General features: G+C 49.0%; 2 protein-coding genes across 3 annotated transcripts in view; one reads left to right on the forward strand and one right to left on the reverse strand.

Annotated features, from left to right (window-relative positions):
* Positions 1–1416: 1416 nt before the first annotated feature.
* Positions 1417–23813, forward strand: part of VWC2 (von Willebrand factor C domain containing 2) — a 147188-nt gene continuing 124791 nt past the window's right edge. For both annotated transcript variants that reach the window (XR_005054378.2, XM_036992924.2), the window contains exons 1-2: positions 1417–1553; positions 2766–3564. Coding sequence is in view for 1 of the 2 variants with exons in the window: in XM_036992924.2 (XP_036848819.1) it covers positions 2869–3564 (696 nt within the window). In the remaining variant the exon portion in view is untranslated. The remainder of the gene's footprint in view (positions 1554–2765; positions 3565–23813) is intronic.
* LOC140850045 (uncharacterized) lies at positions 10941–23286 on the reverse strand. The gene is made up of 3 exons (XM_073239845.1): positions 22861–23286; positions 16238–17788; positions 10941–11067 (listed from the first exon to the last, which is right to left on the reverse strand). Exons 2-3 carry the CDS (start codon positions 17725–17727, stop codon positions 10941–10943), a joined length of 1617 nt encoding a protein of 538 aa, XP_073095946.1. The 5' UTR covers positions 17728–17788; positions 22861–23286.

A 23813-nucleotide genomic window follows, 5' to 3' on the forward strand; every position in this document is an offset into this window, starting at 1 on the left:
AAGGGTTCAAATCATTCCTGACAGAGAAACCCTCCACCCCACTCTACCCAACTCTGCTTTTTTTCTTGTTTTTTGGACTTTTTTGCTGTTGTTAGTTTCCTTTGCTTTGTTTTGTGTGTGACTAAAGGGAAGCAGCTCTACCCCAGGCTTCCTGGTGGCCTCCTAATCCTTTCTAGCACCTTATTTAAATGCAGTTCATGCAGGACAAAGAGGTGGAGAAGAGGAATTGTCTCAAGGCACGCCACTCCCTAGCCCAGGATCGGACCATCTAAGGCAATGGTGGTGTGCTTTGCATTTGAGCAACTTCAGTGATTTTAAGAAGACTGCAAGTAGCAACCATCTCCTAGGGAATGCACATCTCTCTAAAAATCCCATATTAGAAGTTAATTTAAACAGGTACCTTTTGTCCTTTATCCAAGAAAAGTAGCACATTGACCAAGATCAAAGAGTAAAATCCAGTCTGAAGCACATAGCCCTCTGCTTCACAGTGTAACGTTGTAACAAAGTGAATCAGAAATGTCTTTTTGTGACAGAAGAGTGGTCAGGAAAAGGCACACGGAGGGACTGGGGAGAGAGATTGGCAGGGATTCAGTTAAGTATGCTGTCCGGATTTTTATTCGTTTCTTCCTCCTACACGTCTACACTTCTAGGTTTCTGAATGTAAAGAGGAGGAAAAAAACTCCTGTTAAGCTAACACGGCTTTCGAATACCAAATCGGACACAGTTTGATTCAGATTTTTCAGCAGTGCCCAAACCAAGCTGTCCTCAGGGAGGAAAGCCAGAGGCGGCCAATTAGGAAGGAAGAAATTAAAGGAGAGAATAAAGAAAGGAAAAAAGCGCAGATGAAAGGTCCAGGGGAGAGTGAGTGACAAGACAGGGTAGGCAGCCGGCGGGCTGGCCGCGGAGGAGGAGGCGGCCGCGCGGAGACTGACAGGTGGGTTGCGCGGCCGGAAGGGCGGCGGGCGGGCGAGAGGAACCTCAGCCCCGGCTGCGCGGGCCTCGGCGACGCCTCCAAAACGCGGACGCTGAGGGGGGAGCAGTGAGCGCGCGGGCGCCCGGCGGCTGCGACCGGGGAGGCGGGAGGCGGGTGCGCGGGCTCCCACGCCGGCCTCCAAGCCGCTAGTCCGCTGCCCTCCGCTCTCCGGGGTCTCCTCACCTCCGCCGCGCCGCGGCTTCCCCGGCATCCCGCTGTCTGGGCGGGGAAGCTGCCCCCCTGCGGAGGGGAGGAGCGAGGCCAAGCCGGGCGTCCTCAGGGCGGGCTTCGTCGCGGAGAAGCGGGGACGAGGCCCGGGGATGAGCCGCGGAGGGCGGCGCGGGCCCTGACGCGAGTTGGGGCCGCGACTCTCGGCTGCGAGACGAGCAAGCCCGCGGAGACGCCCTGGCCGGGTGCACGCGCCGGGCGGAGCGCGCAGGTGGGGCTGCGCTCGCGCGGGGCGCCCGGCGCGAGTACCCAGCCGGCCGAAAGATGGGCGCCGGCGCCCTGGGGCTGCGCCCGAGGCTGCTGCCCCAGAGCCTCCCGCGAGCCCGGCGTCCGACCCGTGCTCTGCGCTCATGTATGTAGGCTGGGCGCGCTCTCCCAGGGGTGAGGGTGCATGTTGGGTGTCGGTGCCCAGCGTGCGGGGATGCGCTGGCGGCACTGCCCAGTTTCTCTGCTGGGGTGGGAAGAGCTGCCCCCATTGCCCCCACCGCAAGTTTGTCCTTAGGGACGAATCGCCCCGGTCTGAGGTCCAGCAGGCTGGGACTAGGAGTACGCAGAGGACAGGGATGACCCAGCCCTACTGGACGGAGCTGCGGGGACGGAGCCACCGTGAAAGCAACGAATGGGGGGTGCGGAGGGCGAGGCGGAGAGAGGCTGGGTTGCTAGTGCCCTGAGGCGTCTAGGGTTTTCTCTGCCCCTTTGGGTGGCAGAAACTTTGGGGTCCGGAAAGGTTTTCGGAGAGGGCGATGGTGAGAGGGACCCGCCCGTGCCCCTCCATCCCTGCCTCCCCAACCTCACACCTTGCTGCCCGGACACCTCTGCTCCCCCGTCCAGACCCCCTCTTGGGTAACCGCAACTCGGGGAGCGAGCGCTGCGGTGTGCTGGCTGCGGGCGGGGGACGGGCGGAGAAGCCCGAGCGCTGGGGATCCCGGGCCCCGCCGCCGGGAGTGGTCAGGGACAGCCTTTTGGGCAGAAGGTCTGGGAAGAAGGGCGCGGAGGCAGTATCTGCTCCTGGCACCAGAGGCACTTTAAAAGTTCGAAATGAATCACGGGGTCCCGGGAGTTTTGTGTAACACCCCTCACGCTCCTTTGCCCCAAGCGCCCAAGGCAAGTGAGCGAGAGCTTCCCTCTCCCGCACGGTCGATCGTCTCCAGCAGCCCTGCGAAATTGACTATTTAGTAGCCTCCGGGGAAGTGTGGCTGGGACCTAGGGAGGGGTCCCCGGGCTACGGGATGTTCTCTAGCCGAGCCTTGCAGGGTCGCGGGCACGGCGGCTGCCTTCCCGCGGCTCCGCCACCCGCCCTTGGCCGTCTCCAACGCTAATCACTACTACGTGAGAAACACGGCCGGCCGGCCGGTCGGCGTGTTTCTGGAACTTGGCTTCCAAGTACGTCTCCACATTTGTGATGTCTAAGAAGGCGAGCTGGGCCCCACTGCGGGGCAGGCTGCCCCGCCCAAGGCGCCCAGCGGGGAATGCAGAGCGCGGCCGGAGCCCGGGCGGCGGGGCCGGGAGGGGCCGGGGCGCGCGCGGGCCGCGGGGCTCAGCTGTGCTGCTGTTCTCTCTGCAGGGACGGCGGCTCCCGGCTGGCGGCGGCGCGCCCCCGGGCTGTGAATGCGACTCGCCCCTCGGCCGCGCTCCCCGCCCGCCCGCCCGCCGGGACGTGGTAGGGGATGCTCAGCTCCACTGCCATGGCAGTTGGCGCGCTGTCCAGTTCCCTCCTGGTCACCTGCTGCCTGATGGTGGCTCTGTGCAGTCCGAGCATCCCGCTGGAGAAGCTGGCCCAGGCGCCGGAGCAGCCGGGCCAGGAAAAGCGCGAGCACGCGTCTCGGGACGGCCCGGGGAGGGTGAGCGAGCTCGGGCGCCCAGCTAGGGACGAGGTCGGCAGCAGCCGGGACTGGAAAAGCAAGAGCGGCCGTGGGCCCGCCGGCCGGGAGGCGTGGAGCAAGCAGAAGCAGGCCTGGGCCGCCCAGGGCGGGGGCGTCAAGGCCGGGGACCTGCAGGTGCTGCCCCGCGGAGACACCCCGCAGGGGGAGCCCCTGGCCGCAGCCGCCAAAGACGCGGCGGGCCCGGACCCCGCGCCCACGCCGGAGCCGCCCGAGGAGTACGCGTACCCGGACTACCGCGGCAAGGGCTGCGTGGACGAGAGCGGCTTCGTGTACGCCATCGGAGAGAAGTTCGCGCCCGGGCCTTCGGCCTGCCCGTGCCTGTGCACCGAGGAGGGGCCGCTGTGCGCGCAGCCTGAGTGCCCGCGGTTGCACCCGCGCTGCATCCACGTCGACACTAGCCAGTGCTGCCCTCAGTGTAAGGAGAGGAGGAATTACTGCGAATTCCGGGGCAAGACCTACCAGACTCTGGAGGAGTTCGCGGTAAGAGCGAGCGCCCGCCGGGCCACCTTGCCCTCCCGGGAAGGGGAGAAAGGCCGGTGCACCGTGTGACCCCCTTTGAAGAAGGGGCGCTCTCTGGTTCTCAGAGACGCTCAGACGCTCCAATGAGTCCCTTTAGCACGACCTCTTTTCCAGGGCAAAGGACATCTTTCATAGCAATGTGGCCTATGCACTTTAATTCCTTTAGTTTTCGCTATCAAAGGGTTTCCCTAGAGTGAAGCCCGAGGCCGTGAAGGGACCACCGGAAAACTTACTTTTAACATTAATTTACTGCTACTAATTTTAAAGTGTTGCCGCTGAAATGCTCCACCTGTTTTCAAACACGGTAATTTTCCGTGCCATTTGGGATATATCCTTCAGCTAATAGCTAATTAACGGAGACTATTCATATAAATAAGGCATTTCCCTTGATTATGTGTTAGGGTATCATGCAAATGTATAAAAATTAAAAAAAAAATAAATGCTTTCTCATTGGATGCCAAAGCATAGCGGGTGGCAAAAACAAGTTTATGGTTAAAATTTGCTTTATTTGAGATGGGTACTGGTAATTCTTAAAGCACTGGCCATGTCCTGTCTGCCTACTGTGTGTCAGGCCCAGGCAGCATTTTTCAGGTGTATTAACTTAGTTAAACTTCATACTGTGCTATAAAGTAGATCATTATCTATTAATTCCAGTTTATGGAGAAGAGGAAACTGAAACAGAATATTTAAATAATGTGTTGAAGGCAACACAGCTGTTAAGAAGCAGGCTTGTGCACTGGGCTAAGCAGTTCTGTCCAACAGTGCAGGCTTTCCCTGCCCCCTAGTCTACTTGAACCACAAACCCTGCCCTGCTGGGGCCGCTGGTTTGCATGGAGATGCTGCCCAGTCCATGCATCTGTCTTGGGGGAAGTCTGAAAGCCCTGCTTCCCACTCGTGGGCCTGGGAGGGGACTGCACAGTTCCTTAGCCATTCCAGACCTGCCAAGGAAGGCTCACTTTATAGCCTCCCCGTACGTGGCCCGTTGACTTAGGAGGCCAGAGAGTCCTGGGCACAAAGGGTACCCCGGCACCTGCAGGCTCCAAAGCTGAGCAGGGAAGGCAGGAAAGGAGGAATCCTTTGGGGAGTTCCTCAGAGCACAGCCTTTGAGATCTGCAGATTCAGGATGTGCCCAGGATTACCTGTGACAGCAGGTAATGAGTTTTAGGAAAGAATTCCCCAGAGTTACAGAAGTATAAAGCTAGGAAGAACAGATCTATAGGTAACATACATGGTAAACACTGGGACTTAGAGTCAGGAAACACAAGTTTCTGTTCCGGCTTTGCCACTAACCAGCGGCGTCACAAGGACAAAATACACCCCCCACCCCCAGCCAGTTTCTTTTTTCTCATCATAAGATAAGGGACCAGCTGTTTCTAAGGTTCATCAGAGCTGTAACAACCTTATGCCCAGGGTATATCTCCAGGTATATCCCTCTTTAATACTCATGAGATGTTCCTTACTTCAGCCCTTTAGAGAAACAAAGACTACTTTGAGGAGAAAGTCATATGTACCAGTCCCCGGCTACACAACAGAAGTAAACCAAGCATTGCCCTCACAATGCTCCCTGAATACTGGGGCCCTGGGCAGAGACCTCTCCAGATGTTTTGGGTGCAGCACCAAAAGGGCTGAGAAAAGGTGGCTATGGGTGCTTGTAAAGCACAGAGGAGGGGACTGTCTGTGCTGTCCTGGGACAGGGCTGTAGGCATGGCCTTGCAAACAATTCTCTGGAGTTTTGTGTTCATAAGGAAATCCATGTGTTATAAGATCAAAGATGAGCAGATAGTTTTTTATTTAATAACATTTTTTGTTTGCACTGCATGTAGTTCCCCAGGCACATTAAAAAATATCCCATGAGGTAGGCTGAGGAATTTGCATTTTGACCTAAAAAGCCCAAACACAACCTGGAACAGTCATTTGTCTCCTAAGGTCACAGGTAGAAGGAAGGATTTGAACTTCTCTTTTAGCAATTTGTTGCTAAGTGCCAGATGCCATGGAGCCGCTTTTGCACTGGGGAAGGGGGATCTCTTGATTTGATTCCTGCTTACAAAAAATGGTCATCAGTAAATAGAGTGTACATCAAACTCTGGAGATGGGAGATGATAGTAAGAAAAGGGAGATTGGCAAGATCCCAAACTTGGGAAAAATTAAGATCAGTGATACTATTTTTGGAGTGTTATGGACATCTTTCATTTTCAAATGACACTTCGTTCTTAACTTTCATCCCATCATTAACAGCTAACTAGGATGTACACATGCATAAATGTTACACAGCTGATGCACATTTTTAATTACATGCCTGCTCCCATCAGACGCACAACTGGGTAAGGATTTCATTGCATATATTGTGTGTGTTCATTTCTGTTAATATCAAGAAAATTTCTAAGCATTTCCCTATTTAGTGTGGTTTTGTGCAAGTCGTTTAGTGCCTAAATTCATGTTTCCTTCCATGTACAAAAAAGGGTGCAGTACTTTGGTGGGGGTGTCAGGTGGATGAATGTACAGGGGCATAGGGTCAGCTGTGAGTCCATGATCAGATTTTCATAATGGAGAATTGTGAGATGCAATTGTTTACATCTTCTCTGGGTATTCCAAGCTTCAGAGAAATATAGCCTGTAGTATGCAAAGCACAAAGTGTATGGAAGTCAGGAAGGGGAGGTATCTGCTGTCTGCAGTGCTTTGCACTTCAATGAAGAAAGGAATTCAGATGGAGGCTGGTACAATAAGGTCACTTGGGACATTGTTCACCAGAGCAAGGCAGGGGTGACTGTGAGGCTGGCCCAGGGCACTTGCCCTGGGAGGCCCACAGGCACTCAACCAGCCTCTGCTTCCTGAGAGTGGGGAAATCATGGTGGAGCGGGGTGCTCCTGTGCATGCTGAGCTGAGAAGCAGCTAGAATCTTCTGTGCCTGTGCCTGACCTTTGGCCCTGGTGAGAGTGCAGCATCTCCCTCCCTTCCTGTGCCTCTTTCATGGGCCCATGTCTGCCTGCTGCCCAGTTTGCCCAGTCGTCGTCATACTTTGATTCCATCTTTCCCCTTGTCTGCATGCTCCTTAGCCCTTTAAAACTCCTATTCCTCACGGCCCATTTGATCTTAGCCTGACACCTGCAGAAGATCGCAACTGCTTCAATGGAACAGCATTAAGCTGCTAATAGTAATTTAAATGATACCCTCATTCCTCCAAAAATGTTTGCAATTTAATTTTATGTCCATATAAAAAATGAATAGAATTTTCCCTATTGCCTCTCAAATTATACCAAGTGTGCTGGTCTTTAGCTTCTACCAGCTGGCCTCCAACTTTGACTAAGGAAGCCTAGTGGTTTGTATTTTTTATATATGAAGAGTATTTCCATGTACTCTCTCCTTCCTAGGGTGTATTCATTTTTAGGGCTGCAATAACAAAGTACAGGCAGCCTGAACAACAAAAAGCGTATTCTTTCATATTTCTGGAGGCTGTAGGCTTGAGATCAGGGTGCGGGTAGCATTAGTTTCTCCCAAGGCCTCTCTCCTTGATGTGCAGACGGCCCCGTGTCCTCCCTTGGTTGTCCCTCTGTGCGTGTCTATGTCCTCATCTCTTCTTGTAAGAACACCAGGCAGATTGGATTGGGGACAGCCTATGTAGCTTATTTACCTTAATTACCTCTGTGAAGACCCTGTCTCCAAGTACAGACCCATTCTGAAGTCCCGGGGATTTGGGCTTCAGCATCTGATCTGGGGAGGCGGAAAACAGTCCCGCCTGTGGCACCAGGTGTCAGTGGCCAGAGCTGACCTCATAAGTGTGGGCCCAAGGAGCTAATGTGGGGGGAGGATGCATCACAACTATGACTGGAAGGAAGACTTCAAAAAGAAGGCACAGAGTGGTCCGTAATAAGCTAAATGCCTGATAGACGTAAGCAAGCAGCTTCCCTCAACCACACTGACTCCATGTCTACTGAATTCTGGGTTACTTAGAGGTTACTGTACTACTTATGTCAGTGGGTCCTTGAATCAGAGATGGACAATAGATGTTGAGGAAGGGTTCTACTGAGCAGTTTAATGTTTGCATCTAATGACTATGGGACAGGCTGGCAGCAAATCAAATTTGAAATTCATTAACAAAAAAGGATTCCATTCTGAGCCACAAAGGGAGTTGTTCCTCCCCTGGGAACACTGATCCCCTGGGGGACTGTGAAGATAGAAATGGGGTCTGCAGGCTGGCTTTAGAGTTTTTAGAATCAAATAGACTTATGTGGCTTCCTGAGATAAGGCCATACTGGGTAACTGAAACTTCACATTTCTTTGCTTTTGGTTGGGAGGATATATCAGTGCAGTGTGTCCACACTCTTATCATAGCTGATCAGGAGCTCTGATTGGCAATTGTATAAGTCTTTGAAAAAAAAAGAGACAATGAATTATTAATAGAAGATGCTTGCTGGTATGTCTTTCAAAGGATAGCGACTGTTCATTGAGAGAGAGCTGGAAGGAGCAATTGGCAGTGAAATAACTGGGGAGGGCCTGGTTAATCCAGACCCTCTCCTATGGCTTCAGTACCTGACGTGTGAGTAACCCTGTTGCAAAATCTCATTTCTAGAGTTTTATTAATGAAAACAAAAATCTAACATGAAATTTGTAAAGTAAAGCTCCATCTCAATAGATCTCTATTGCAATTACGAGCAAGTGCCAGGAAAGAAAGGCATGATTCCTCATAATTTTTAGCTCAATGGTGTTTAGATTCTTTCGGCTGATATTACTTAACATAAAGCAATACCACTATTATATGCCTTTGCAAAGTTTGCAAATTCTAGACTTCTCAGTTTCTTCCTTTCTGTTTAAAACCATTTAAACAATAATAATTTTTAAAAAAGTGCTGGGGGAGTCCCTATGGTTTCTCTGCTTCCCTAACTCAGGTAGGGGAAACACAGCTTGAATGGTTACTCATTTACATGTGCCACAAAATATTTGATTTGTAAATACTATGGGGTAAACATTGTAAGACATCTTTTATAATGGAAAGAACAGAACAAATGTTTATTCAATATATTTTCATTCATTTTTTTTTGGTAATTTGCATAAAAGACTGACGAGTTGGTTGTATTTTCTTTATTTTAAAGGAGGGAAGACTAAGGTTCAAATCAGTTTAGTGACTTCATCAAGCCAAGAATTGAGTGCTAGAACACTGGACTTTGAAAATTATGCATATCTGACTATACTACTCTATCTTCATGATCATGTGGTGATGAGATGGCATTTTGTATGTGATCAAGAGAATTTCTGGTACATGGAGAAGGGAAAATTCATACAGGCTTGGATAACCTGGTCCACATTTGTGTTCAGTAAAGGCTGGATCAGTTTGGTTGCATGTTCATTTATGTGGATTTATGTTATATTTGACTCAAGCCTTCCAGGACAAAATAAATATCTGTGTTCTTCAAAGTGTGAAATCTTGAGCTGTAGTAAGAACAGAAGCGTTTAGTTCCAGGAGCTCCCTGAGGTCAAGGGAGAAGGAGTCCAGTGGCCAGTGGGGAGAATACCATCTCCAGAGGTGGGAAAGACCCCAGAGAAGATCCTGCCCTTGGCAGGTCACAGTGGTAGCCCAAGGAGGGGTTCTGGGTGGCTTACAGTGCATAAGATATTTGTTTGACTAGTGCAGATATTTAACAAATGAGAAGTTCATATATATACCCAGATGGCCAATTTGTCCTCCAAAAGGGGTGATCTCTGGTGGCAGGCACCTGCCAGAGCTGAGTGGACTGACCCTTCAGAAGGGTGTTTGCTCTCCAGCTGACCACATCCCCACGTGGCACCATTTGCCCGGTCCTTCAGCCACATGGCTTTACGCCAGTCTGCTCACAGGTGGACAAATTTCACCTGAGGAAACCGATGCCCTATTCAAAAAGCATATAGCCAGCTGGCAGCTGAGGAGGCTGAGGAACCCAGGTTCCATGCTAGCAAGTACTGTCCATTCAGTTTAAGTGGAGAGTCAGCTTCTAGAACTTCTAGGAACTTACCATCTAAAGATGTTAGTGTGAGTCCCTGTTCTAGTTCACCTTTGTGTACCTGGGCAGTTCTCAGAGCCTCCTTATTTTCTGGTGGTAAAAAGTGGAGAGTATGTTGCTTCTCTCTTACTGTATAAGAAGTTAATGAGATATATGTGGAAGCAATTTATTTGAACACAAAGTTCTGAACAAACAAGAAAAAGCCTGCTGCTAGGTTAGTGTGGAGTTTAGGTGCATTCCTCTGAGTGTGCGTGTTACAGGGGGTATGGAGTGTGGGGGGGGACGGTTACTGCTGCCTAGCATGGTTTCTGGTCCCTGCTTGCAGAGGCTCTTATCATAGGGAGTGGCTCTCTGGGGCTGTGTTTTCCTTTGCAGTGATGTCTCCAAAATCTGAACAGTTTTTGAATAAATATTTGCAGGGCATTGGGCTAGATACCAGTGATAAAGTGGCAAATCATTGGGTCCTTCTAGTAAATGGGCAGTGATCCTGTAGTGTGTGATGTGCTGTGAGGAGCAGCATGAGGTATTCTGCCTGGCATGAGGGTGGGAGTGACTCATCTAGACCCTGTTGCTGATGTTTGGTTTTGGATGAGAGAAGAATCCTGGGCAGACTTCTAGGGAAAAGTCAAGAGTTTGTCTGTAATAGAACACTTGTGGTTGAGTACAGGATATGGTTTCCTACCCTAGACTATGAGCCCTGTAGCCATCCTTTATGGTATGGTTCTGACCACGTAGCTGGAAATCCTTCTTGCTGCTTCTGTTCCAAGCCTGAGATCCTGCCAGCTGGATTTTTCTTCGCATTCTATTTCTGTCGGGCACTGGGGTGCGGCCAGGACACAGAGTGCCTTTTGAATCTGCAAAGATGATGTCAGGCATCTGCCCCTAGCCGTGAGTTCTCTCCAAAGCCCTAGGCCTGTAGGAAAGCATAGGGACAGAAAATTAAGATGCTGTGTGGAAGTAACATTTCCAGTTATGGCAGAAATGATTTTGTCTGCCCGATGATGAGACCACCCCTTGCCTGGGAATATGGAAGACTGATAGCTTGAAAACCCACCACTTACAAAAGTCACAAAATCCCAGATTATCATATAAAACACATCTTCTTAAAGGCACAGCTGGAATGGTAAAAAAGTAAACTAATTGATCCCTGGGGATGGAAGTCAGACCCCTGAAAGTCAGCCTTGCATTAGCTGCTGTCTGAGAGTATCCTTTGATGCCTAGAGTACGGACCCTTGGTACTCATGGCTAGACTGGGGCAGGGACAGACCCAGGGCCCCAAGTAAAGAGCATTAGATCAATATGTGTCTTGCAAAGGCAGATCCCCCAGAGGGACCAGTGCAGACACACTTCCCTGGATGGGCCTCCTCACTGTTCTGTGCTGGAAGGTTTTCTTTGACTAGCTGCTGCCTCTAGTGTGTGTGCCCTCTTGTGGGCATGAAGTCCATATTCATGTATTTCTGAGTGATCCCGGTCTGGCTGTGCCCACAGATACCTGACAGAGGCAAACGCACTCAGGAGGGCAGGTACCCTCTGCCCAGGCCACAAGAATCCATACAAATAGAGTTCCAAGGAATGTGTCGTCAAAATAGAAATTACACACATGAAGAAAGGCCATCACAAGCAAGAGTCAGCCAGCTGAGACAAAAGTAGTCCAATCAGACCTAAATGCTAGGATAGATATGAGAATATTATGTGCATAAAGGAATAAATGCTGGAATAAAATATGTGGGTAAGCAGCACAAGTATGTCCACCAGTTGACAATGAATCATACAGAACACGTATAAATGAATGATACAAAAATTGGAATTAATATTCAATAAGGCTTAACAATACATTAAATACAGATTATGAGATAACTTAGTGACCCAGAAGATAGATTTGAAGACCCAGAATAAAACACATGATGGAACATACACTGCAGAACACCAAAGGCAAAATCATTTATTTATTTATTTTGCTATCATTAATGTGCATTTACATGAACAACATTATGGTTACTAGACTCCCCCTATTATCAAGTCCTCCCCACATACCCCATTACAGTCACTGTCCATCAGAATAGTAAGATGCTATAGAATCACTACTTAATATTCTCTGTGTTATACTGCCTTCCTGTGTCCTCCTGTCTATACTATACGTGCTAATCCTAATGCCCCCTTTTCCCCCTTCTCCCTCCCTTCCCACCCATCCTCCCCAGTCCCTTTCCCTTTGGTAACTGTTAGTCCATTCTTGGGTTCTGTGAGTCTGCTGCTGTTTTGTTCCTTCAGTTTTTGCTTTGTTCTTATACTCCACAGATGAGTGAAATCTTTGATTCTTGTCTTTCTCCCCCTGGCTTATTTCTCCTCTGCTCCATCCATGTTGTTGCAAATGGTAGGATTTGTTTTCTTCTTATGGCTGAATAATATTCCATTGTTATATATATCCAATATTATATATTTTATATATATATATATTATATATATAATATATATTATCACATCTTCTTTATCTATTAATCTACTGATAGACACTTAGGTTGCTTCCATTTCTTGGCTCTTGTAAATAGTGCTGCAATAAACATAGGGGTGCATATGTCTTTTTCAAACTGGAGTGCTGCATTCTTAGGGTAAATTCCTAGGAGTGAAATTCCTGGAGCAAATGGTATTTCTATTTTGAGTGTTTTGAGGAGCCTCCATATTGCTTTCCACATGGTTGAACTATTTTACATTCCCACCAGCAGTTTAGGAGGGTTCCCCTTTCTCCACATCCTTGCCAACATTTGTTGTTGTTTGTCTTTTGGATGTTGACCATGCTGACTGGTGTGAGATGATATCTCATTATGGTTTTAATTTGCGTTTCTCTGTGGAGCATCTTTTCATGTGTCTGTTGGCCATCTGAATTTCTTCTTTGGAGAAGTGTCTGTTCAGCTCCTCAGCCCATTTTTTAATTGGCTTATTTGCTTTTGTTTGTTGAGCTACATGAGCTCTTTATATAATTTGGATGCCAACCCCTTATCGGATCTGTCATTTATGAATATATTCTCCCATACTGTAGGATGCCATTTTGTTCTGCTGATGGTGTCCTTTGTGGTACAGAAGCTTTTTAGTTTGATATAGACCCACTTCTTCATTTTTGCTTTTGTTTCCCTTGCCCAGGGAGATATGTTCATGAAGAAGTTACTCATGTTTATGCCCAAGAGATTTTTGCCTATCTTTTTTTCTAAGAGTTTTATGGTTTCATGACTTACATTCAAGTCCTTGATCCATTTTGAGTTTACTTTTGTATATGGGGTTAGACAGTGATCCAGTTTCATTCTCTTACATGTAGCTGTCCAGTTTTGCCAACACCAGCTGTTGAAGGGGAGGGCAAAAGGATTTTAAGGGCAACCAGACAGGAAAGCCTACCGAGTAAGAGTGGCTAGGCTGGCAGCTGGCATTTTGTCAACAGTAGAATACACAAAACAGGAGAAGAACATCTTTAAGGAACAAGGAGAAAATACATGTTTATCCAATTCACGTATCCAGCAAATCTGTCTTTCAGGAATGAGCCTGACCAAAGATATTCAAGCAAACATACAAAGTGTATCAGCAAAAAGCTTTACTGAAAGAACTTCAAAATGCCATGTAAAAGATGAAATTTGGGAAGAAGGAACATGATCCCAGAAGCAAAGTCACAGAGTCAAGAAGGAACAGAACAAACCCTACTATGCTGTCCACTGGGGGCCATGACACCCCCACAGGGGACATTTGGCACTATGTGCAGTTTTGGTTGTCACACCGGGTGGCGGAGTGGGCGAGTGTTACTGACATTGGGTGGGTGGTGGCCAAACATGCTGCTGAGATCCCACAGGATGCAGAACAGCCCCCACAGCCAATGTCAGGAATGTGGGTTGTGGAGTCTGACTGTAGACTCTGCCCAGTGGTGCTGGCTAACTAGAGGTAGTGCTCATGTTTCTGGGCCTTACAGGCATTGGTGCATTCTGCACAGAATTTGAGATCGAGACCTTATCCTTAAAGAGGAAATGCTGTTAATACAACTAAGTGTTCTTGGAAAAAAGTTATTGCTGGGGGCCTGCTCAACTTTAGGCCAAATTATGACATAGATGAACAGTTTCAAAGGTCCCTTCTGCTGCCCAGGGCTGCCAGTCACAGATGCCCTGAGGCTGCATTCAGCCATGGATGATTGTTCCTGCCCTTCCTGTGATAAAACTCAGACCACTTCAAAACGATATGCCCGTCTTGCTGTTCTCTGTATCCCTCTGCTCACTGGGCTGCTCCTAAATAATAGTAATGTCAACCCTCCCAGATGGATTGGTCCTTCTGTATTATATCTTTGCATTTCTCATAGGTTGACATGCTAATTAATATTTCCCTTGTCCAGCTTTAAAAACAGTTTCCTCCTTATATTCCACTTCCACATTTCATGTGCTTTTTGAAAGGGTAAAGGGTATCAGTGTTTTTGCTCTAGGAGGCTTGAAACAAATAAAACTCAAAATCAGTTTCAAGCAAGCCATGATCCATATTTATCAATTCCTGTTAAGGTGTCAGGAACTATAACTCTCCTCCTGGTCACACTCTTGCATTGTTGACAGTTAAGTTCTGGGGACACAGGGCCCTTGGCCAGTGGACGGGCTGTCACAGTGGCATACTTATGCCTGAGGCCACAGTGCAGGGAGGTCTCAGGTGGCCAAGATGTACCTTCTCACATGGAACCGGCCTGCCCTGAGCACCTGTGCCTTGACGTGCTGGTGATGTAGCCATGTCACATGCAGAAATGTCAGAGCGGGCAGGTTGGAAAAGAAAGAATTCTGGCAAAGCCGCTGTATTCCCTGTACCTGAAAGGGCAGCCTCCCACAAGTAGCTAAGGTCTCCTCTGGCGTAAGCTCTTTTTACTCATGGGTGACAACAAAGAGGCAACTGACACAATTTACCAGCCAGTTCTCAGGGACCATGCCACCCATGTGTCTGAGCTCAAGATAGGGGGGTACCTTTCTTGTGAGTGAGCCCTGTGGTGTCGTCTACACCCAAGCTTAAAACCCCACCCAGAGGGACTTTGGTAACTGCAGAAGCTACTGGAAGTGTCCTGTTGTAATTTCAGAAAGTTTTGGAGGACAGTCAGTGTCAAGATGTGCAGGGCCAAAGGTGTGAACCGGCAGTGCTGACTGCCTTGGGTGCATGCGGGCTGCAGTCCAGCACCTTGCAAGTAGTTGGCCACTGACACACGCTGAAGGCAGTTTCAACAAGACAGCCAGGCCCTAATGTCTAGACACGTGTGCACGTGGGCACTTTATAGCTGGGGGCATGAGCCCTGTTTCTGGAGCTGGGTCAGCTTTGGCCAAAGGAGCCCTTTGGACATCCTCATCACTCCTGGCGGAAGGTGAGTGTGATTAGTGCATTTCAGATGAAGAGCGTCAGAAGAGGGCAGCCTGGTTTTGTTTTCTTCTGGGGACTGTATGTGTGTGGGAAGAGTTTGCATGTTGTTTCAGTGCATTAAATGTTTCCCCAGAGCGCCACAATCCCTGCCACTCCCTACTACCCCTAGTTCACCATCTGGTTTCCTTAATTGATGAGTCCCTGAAAGAATTTGAATTTGTGACCACTGAGACAGAGATCCACACCCTCACACTGTCTTCTAAAAGCATCCTCTAGAGAAGACATGTAATTTTAGTTATTTATGTAGGAAGCAAAACCCAAATGCTCTGTTTCTTCTCCCAAGGTGTCGCGTGCCCTGTCCTCGCCGCCAAGAACAGCATGCAACAACAGCAGGATTCTTCTGCAGAAAGCTTTATTCTTCAGCTCTTTGTGAAACAAATGAGTTGGGCAGGACCCAGAGGGGAAGGAGAGGCTTGCTTATATAGTTCTCATGCTCTGACCTGGTTGGTGCGGCTCCATATGCCTTATTAGCATAACCATTTGGTGGGTCTCATTGGTCCTTATGCCAAGGCGCAATTAGCATGTAGTTTAGTGGTGTGGGATGATTTGTCATTAGGAAGTTCGGGGCCTTCCGGCTGCCCTGCATTGGGCGCTATTTTCTGAGCGCGGCTGCCAACATCTCCCCCTTTTTTGTCTAACAGAAGCTCAAGGCGGAACTTGCCAGCAGAGGCGGAGACAGAGGCCTGACCTCCATCATACTTCCTGATGCCCCCTTTTTGGAGAGGGGTTCTGGGCATCTACCCCTATGCAGTCAGGCATGCCTCTCAGAGGGGTCCAAGACCTCTTGCAGTGCTTTGCCTCGCATCCTCTGGCTGGCGTTGGGACCGCTTGGTACAAAGGGTTTGGACCCTTTTTCTCAACCCTCTTGCACCATGAGCTTCTTAAAGAAAGCTGTGATTAAGCATTGAGGTACTCGGGCTTGGTGCAGTGCCACATGGGCTCAGGGTGCAAGAGCTACCTCAAGCTAAAGCCGAGCTTCCTTCTTAAGCATGTTGAGCCACACTTGGGGAGAGGCGCCAATGTCTATCGCCATTAGGGCTTGAGCAAGGATCACCTTGTCCTGCTTATGTTGGTTGCGGAGTCTGCATAACAACCAGAGTAAGAGCATGAGACCTCCAAGCAGGAACACGCCCATCCCAGCCATGCCCGCCCACTCCTTGACGTGGGAGAGAGCTCTGAGGAACCAGGAAGAGAGTCCTTCCGCTACGGAGATATCTAGACGGGTGGAGTTGATGTGGATAATTTCTCGCCGCAGCTCTTCTAGTGTCCCATCGAAGTCTTGGGACCAGTTTCCTGAAAGATACTGGGACAGGTCTCGTGACAGATTAGCTGCCCGTGTAAAATTTTTATATTGAATGCTAGTGATGCAGAGGGCACGATATTTCCGCTCACATCCCAATTGGGCCCTTTGCCAGAGCACCTCCATTTGTTCCTCCACGAGATCTATGCGTTGATTGAGGATCATTATTCCTCCTTTCAGTTTGCCATCAAGTGTGGACTGTTGGTCCAGGGCAGAAGCTACTGAGGCTGCAAGGTTATTGAGCTCTGTAGCCGATTTGATGGAGGTGTCTAAAGCTATACCAGCGGCGGTGGCTGCGACCGCGGTCGCGGAGATCAGGAGCACTATGGCGGCTGTAACACCGAAATCGCGCCTTTCTCGAAACAGAGTCATGGTGTTAGGGGCGTCTACGGGAACAGGGACCCAACGGGGGATGCGGACTACCAAAGCATTGGTAAAGTTACGCGCATCCCAACACTGAGACAGAAAGCAGGTTTCATTGGAGCAGGAGTCAAAGCTACTATTGGATAAGATAAACAGAAATGGGGGGTATACGCATACTGGAGAAGGTGGAAAAAGGGAATTAGGTGACTCTGGACCTGATTTTGCTGAACACGTGTAGTTCTCGTTGTTATGGGTCATGATCATGTTCCAGTGTGCGCGCATGTGGTTATTCTCGCACCAAAAGGTGATATTTTTTACACCGATTCCCCCACCCTGGAGGGCGGAAAAGGGGGAGAGGTCGGTACACGAGCCATTGACTCCACACAGCATCCATTTATGGGAGGGGTTCATGCTCAGCTGCTGACGAAACTCGCCTTCGAGCACCTTTACTGGCCACCAAGCCTCATTGGCTGGCCGTCCCTCCATATCTGGGGAGATGGTAAACTCCTGCCTCTCAGTTGCCCACGTTACTACAGTTGACTGACAGTCAGTCCAGGGCCACAGCTCTCCCTCATAGTTGCCCACACAATGGGAGGCATATTTGGGTTGACGAGGCCTGTTGGTGGAATTGTTCCTGGGAGAGTGTACAAATGTGCCATTGATCCAGAGAACCATCTGGTGGATAGTCATGTTCTTATAGGACGGGCTCCCTTCCTTATTAGGCCCTTCAAATTTAGCTGACATAACGGGGAGGCTACTGGCCTCTAGAATTATGTCACTGAACCATCCGTATTTCCTCCGTTTCAGGGAGATACAGCCAGCTAGATTCTGAGTGGTGAAGCATAATGACCCATTAGTTACGAAGGATCGGTTTTCTCCCAGGGGAGCTACTAGGGTGTCTTTAACTAGGTAGGGCAAGTTCATACTAGAGTTGGTGGTGAAAAAGCGGGGAAAAACGGCTGCATTGAAATGGACAGGCATAGGCTTAGGAAAGGCAGACAGGATTCCCCATCTCAATACTCCCTGAGTCGGGGTCTCCAGTGTCAGGAGCAGGGTCAGGAGGTACAGCGAAGTCATCTCCTTTGTTTAGGACTTTCCTCGTTAGGCGCTCCGGGATCCAGAAGGGATTTTCTTCACCCTGGGGGAAAACACACACAGCTCCCCTGGATCTGATTATGATTGGATCCGGGCCCTTCCATTGGTTAGATAACACGTCCTTCCATTTTACTAGTTCTTGTGGGTCTTTTGGCCACTGATTATGGCGATTCGCTGCTGTATGGCCTTGAGCATCCAGATTCAAAAAATTTATAGTGAAAAGTGCTAGGGCTATGGCAGTTTTTGGTGTGGGGGGTATATCTTCAATTCCCCCTTTTTGTTTAAGTAAATAGGATTTGAGCGTGCGGTTCGCGCGTTCCACAATCCCTTGACCCTGTGGGTTGTAGGGAAGGCCAGTGATATGTTTTATCCCCATGTGATGACAAAATTGAGCAAATTTTGTAGAGGTATAGGCTGGGCCATTGTCTGTTTTCAGAATCTGTGGTAACCCCCATGCGCTCCAAGCTTCAAGGCAGTGCTGGATGACATGGGAAGCTTTCTCTCCTGACAATGGGGAGGCAAAGATGACTCCTGAACAAGTATCCACGGATACATGTACATATTTCAGTTTCCCAAAAGACGAAATATGCGTCACATCCATTTGCCAAACTTGTAAAGGCCTAATACCTCTGGGGTTGATCCCAACATGAGGTGTGGGAAGGAAGCTGCAGCAATGTTGGCAGCTAAGGACAATGTTCCTAGCTTCGGCCCTGGTTATGCTAAACCGCTTGCGCAGTGTTTCGGCAGTGACATGAAATTGTGTATGGAATTTTGAAGCTGCGGTGATAGGGTCTAGCAGGGGAAAAGCTATATTTCTGGTTGCGAGGTCTGCCAGGTGGTTGCCTTGGGTCATAGGCCCGGGAAGGCCTGAATGTGCTCTGATATGAGTTATATACAAAGGAGATTGCCTATGAAGTAGTGCTGATTGTATCTGTTTGAACAAAGTGGCTACTGGGCTGGACGCTTTAATTAGCCCGGCCACTTCTAGAGATTTGACTGCATTAACTACATAACAGGAGTCAGACACAATATTTAAAGGTTCAGGAAAGATTTGTAGGACCTCTAAGACTATGCGACATTCCACTATTTGTGGAGTGTCAGGCGTGTAGCCTTTTGTCACAACTTTGCCATCATGGACATAGGCACCTGTGCCTGTCTTAGACCCGTCCGTGTAAACTGTTTTTCCATGAGGCAGCGGGGTTAGGCTAGTGACCCGAGGAAATACTAGGAGATGATTTTTGGCGAAGTTGATGAGGGGATGTTTAGGGAAATGATTATCAAAGGTTCCTGAGAAACTGTAAGCAAGTATGGCCCAATCATCGTTCATAGCACATAATACTTGTATCTGTTCTACGCTGTAAGGGGTTATAATTTTAGCTGGAGCCTCTCCGAAATGTGTCATGGAGGTTTTTACTCCTCTCAAAGCAAGTTTGGCCACGGCTGCCGGATAGTACTCTATTGTCCTAGCCTGAGAGGCTTGGGGATGGATCCAGATCAGTGGGCCGTGCTGCCATAAAACTGCTGTTGGCAGCTCTGGGGTGGGAAGCACACACAACTCAAAGGGTTCATTCGATTGCACTCTATTTAATTGTGCTGTCATCAAAGCCTGTTCTACTTTGCGAATAGCTTGTAATGCCTCAGGTGTGAGGGAGCGCGGTGACGTTAGTTGTGGGTCTCCTTCTAGGGTTTTAAATAGTGGAGTCAATTCAGTGGTGGGTATCTTTAAGTATGGGCGCAACCAATTAATATCCCCTAGGAGTTTTTGGAAGTCATTCAAATTTCGCAATTGATTATGTCTTATCTCAAGCTTTTGGGGGCAAATTACATCTGTGTAAATGGTTGCTCCTAGGAATTTGCTAACACTAGATTTTTGGACCTTCTCGCTTGCTATATTCAGTCTCCAATTTTCTAGGGATCTAGTGAGATCTATATATGCTTCTTCTATTTCCGCTGGTTGTGGGGAGCAAAGAAGGATGTCATCCATGTAATGGATGATCTTTAGCGTGGGATAGGTCTTACGAATTGGGTCTAGCGCTCGCTGAACGTACAGTTGACATATGGTGGGGCTATTTGCCATTCCTTGAGGGAGGACCTTCCACTGAAATCTGGCATCGGGTTGTTCATGGTTAATAGCTGGCAAAGTAAAAGCAAATCTTTCCCTGTCCTTGGAGCTTAGAGGTATAGAAAAGAAACAATCTTTAATATCTATTATGAGCACTTTCCATTCTTTGGGTAAGGCAGAGAGGAGTGGCAGTCCCCGTTGTACGGGTCCAAGCATTCTCATTTGAGCATTTACTGCTCTCAGATCATGAAGCAACCTCCATGATCCTGACTTTTTCCTGATTACAAATATGGGTGTGTTCCATGGGGACACAGAGGGTTCTAGGTGTCCCACTTGGAGCTGCTCTTGCACTAAGCAATGAGCTGCTTCTAATTTTTCAGAGGATAGGGGCCACTGAGGAACCCATACGGCCTCCTCTGTGAGCCAAGGTATGGGCATGGCATCTTCAATGGCCCCTATGAAAAACCCAGGCCGTGACGGTCATTCTTTACTTTGGGCAGGATGGGCTCTATGTGTCCCTGTTGGTGTTTCCCCAGCCCCTTGCCAGGGATGTATCCCATGTCCATCATCATGCCTTGGGCGGGGGTGGAGTATTCATTAATGAGTTTGAGGCCTAAGTCTCTCATGACATCCCTCCCCCATAAATTGACCGGTAGAGGGAGTACATAAGGGGTGACTGTACCCTCTTGTCCTTCAGGGGCTCGCCATTTCAATGGTTTGGCACTAATTGAAGGGCTTGACTCATATCCTAAACCTTGTAATGAATGTGAGGATTGGGTCACAGGCCACTTGGAGGGCCACCAGGTTGCAGAGATAATACTTTTATCTGCTCCAGTGTCTAGGATTCCCTCAAAGCTCTTTCCCTCTATTTGAAGAGTTAATTTTGGTCTGTCTGCTAAATCTAATACTATGAAGGCTGAATCCCAGTCAGAGGAGCCGAAGCCCCTTTCTCCCCTCTCCGTGTTGGTAGCAGGATAATTGGCGTGGAGACTAGGTAAAACTAAGAGCTGGGCTATGCGGTCTCCCGGAGATATAGGGTAGATTCCTCTGGGAGCCGAACACATGATTTTTACCTGTCCTTCATAATCTTGATCTATAACTCCGGGATGGACTGTCAGGCCTTTCAAGGCAGCAGAAGAGTGCCCTAAGAGCAACCCAACAGTATTTGGTGGTAGGGGGCCTTTAAAGTCTGAAGGGATAGGCTGAACTCCCATCTGTGGAGTCAACACTATTCTGGTGGTGGCACGGATGTCCAATCCCGCGGAACCTGAAGTGGCTCTCCTTGGGGGGCCTGGTTGTTCCCGAATGACACTTGCGTGCTGGTTGCCCCATATATTTGCGGGCCCTGGTGACGGGGGCCCCTCTGGGCGTTTTTTGGCAGTTCTAAGGGTTTCCCTTCTATATCTTTAATAGACCGGCACTCATTGGCCCAATGCCTGCCTTTCTTACACTTAGGGCATAACCCAGGGGTCTTTTGGGTTGTTTGTTCTGAAGCTGGGCTCCTACACTCTCTCTTTATATGTCCTAATTTCCCGCATTGAAAGCATTTGATACTTCTGTTAGTGATCCTGGCTTGTTTGTGGCTCTGTAATATGGCCGCGGCTAGGCCCGCATTGGTGAGTGGCCCTCCTATTTCTCTACAGGCTTTCAACCAGGCATGTATCCCTTTTTGTTTCCAGGGTGTTATCGCCTGTCTGCATTCCTTGGTACATTGTTCAAATACTAATTGCTCCACTAGGGGCATTGCTTGTTCCTGATCTCCAAATATTCTGCCTGCGGCCTCCATCATATGAGCGACAAAGTCAGAAAGTGGCTCGCTCGGCCCCTGAATAATTTTTGTCAAATTGCCTGATACTTCTCCTTTGTTGTTGAGGGCTTTCCATGCCTTGGCGGCGCACGTGTTTATTTGTGCATATACCTGTAAGGGGAAGGCGGTCTGGTTGGCTACCCACTGTCCTTGGCCCGTCAGCATATCATATGACCACGCAGGCTGTCCTTCGGCCGCGTTTGCGCGTGCCTGGGTCATACTGATATCATGCCACAATGCCTTCCATTCTATGTATTGCCCCATACTAGAAAGGCATGCCTTAGTTACATATTGCCAGTCTGCGGGTGTCACGGCTGTCTCTGTTAATCTCTCAACTTGTGCTATGGTATAGTTGGCACTGACCCCATACGCTCGAACGGATTCCGCTAAGTCTTTAACTTGTTTATGACTCAGGGGTTGGTGAGAGCGTACACCGTTATCCTCAAATACAGGAAACATTTGTCTAATTGCCTGAAGAGTATCTGGGTGGCAAAAGGAGAGTGCGCCACTCACGTAAGGTGGCGGGGCAAAGGGCGTCGGGGGACACCCTGCTTTCATTTTTTCCTTGGTCCGCTTTTCAACTTTGCTGGTTCCCTTACTTCTGCACTCTGCGGTTTTATTCTCTTCCCCTTCCTCTGCGGACGTTAATTCCTCCTCAGATTCCCTATTGGAGAGTTGGAGGTCCCTCAACTCTTTCCAGGGGTATTTACTATTTTCTCCGAGGCGATCGTCACTTGCTTCTCGGGGCTCTTTCGCTTTTGCCCTAGGTGGGCTTTCTCCCTCACTCTGAGGTTTCTTTACCTTCGTTTTTGTGGCCTTTTTTCGGCCGCGCGCGCTCTCTGTTTCCCGTTCCGTTTCTGACATGCTCTCTTGGATATCTGTCAATGCTCTCTGACCTTCTTTTATTACCTTTTCACATCTCTCATCTTGCAGACAAGCTCTAATCAGTTTCCAGAGGGGCCTGGTGCCTCCCCTCAGGCTACCCTCCTCCTCCTCTCTATCAAGATCTTTCCCCAGTTTGTCCCAGCTCGGGATTGAGAGGGACCCTGAACAAATGAACCAGGGGGCCACACGGTCTATCTCCTTCACAAAAGATCCTAAGACTTTGCTGGAGACCTTCAAGTTTCGCTCTTTGAGAGCTGTCTGCAGCGCCGTGACTAATGACGGTGCATTCCCCATGGTGCCTCCTTATTTACAGAGAACCATCAACCATCATCCTAAAAAGCAGGGGCCTCTCGGAACTTACCCCTCCGGGCTTTCTTCTGACCTGCAGTTCTGAATCCTCTCCAGATGTCTGAAGGGTCCTCCCTGTGCCGGTGATGTTCTGGTTCCCGGGTTTCGGCACCACTTGTCGCGTGCCCTGTCCTCGCCGGCAAGAACAGCATGCAACAACAGCAGGATTCTTCTGCAGAAAGCTTTATTCTTCAGCTCTTTGTGAAACAAATGAGTTGGGCAGGACCCAGAGGGGAAGGAGAGGCTTGCTTATATAGTTCTCATGCTCTGACCTGGTTGGTGCGGCTCCATATGCCTTATTAGCATAACCATTTGGTGGGTCTCATTGGTCCTTATGCCAAGGCGCAATTAGCATGTAGTTTAGTGGTGTGGGATGATTTGTCATTAGGAAGTTCGGGGCCTTCCGGCTGCCCTGCATTGGGCGCTATTTTCTGAGCGCGGCTGCCAACACCAAGGATTACTTATCTTTTATCCTTTAATTCTAAAACAAAGGTGTTTAGGTCTTACCATTCTTTTAAGAAGATGAGTTTGACTTTAACAAACTTTTTCAGAGGTAGGTATCATGCACCTTCTGTTAAAGTCTTAATGTAAGACTCTATGAATGAGCGAAGTATCTATTAAAGTTACTCCCCCCCAATTGCAGCATCTCCCATGGTCCCAGGATGGGAGGCGAATAGTCCCTCCCTGTTTGGTGCCTGGGTCCAGGGTAGAGCCCTGAGTCTGGCTCCTGAGATTCTGTGGTCCCTGGGCTCCCAGCTGGTTCCTCTCTCTCTGCATTGCTCTGTTTGCAGGAGCCAAGCTGTGGAGGTTCAGTGCTGGCCCACTGTGGGCACATCTGTGCCTTCACTGCAGAAAAGGGGGTGCACGTAGTAGCTTAGCTCAAGCTGCCATAACAAAATGCCAGAGACTGAGCAGCTTAAACAATGGACACTGACATCTCACAGGTCTGTAGGCTAAGAATTCAAG

Source organism: Manis javanica, chromosome 6 (genome assembly GCF_040802235.1).
Source record: "Manis javanica isolate MJ-LG chromosome 6, MJ_LKY, whole genome shotgun sequence".
Classification (NCBI taxonomy): Eukaryota; Metazoa; Chordata; class Mammalia; order Pholidota; family Manidae; genus Manis; species Manis javanica.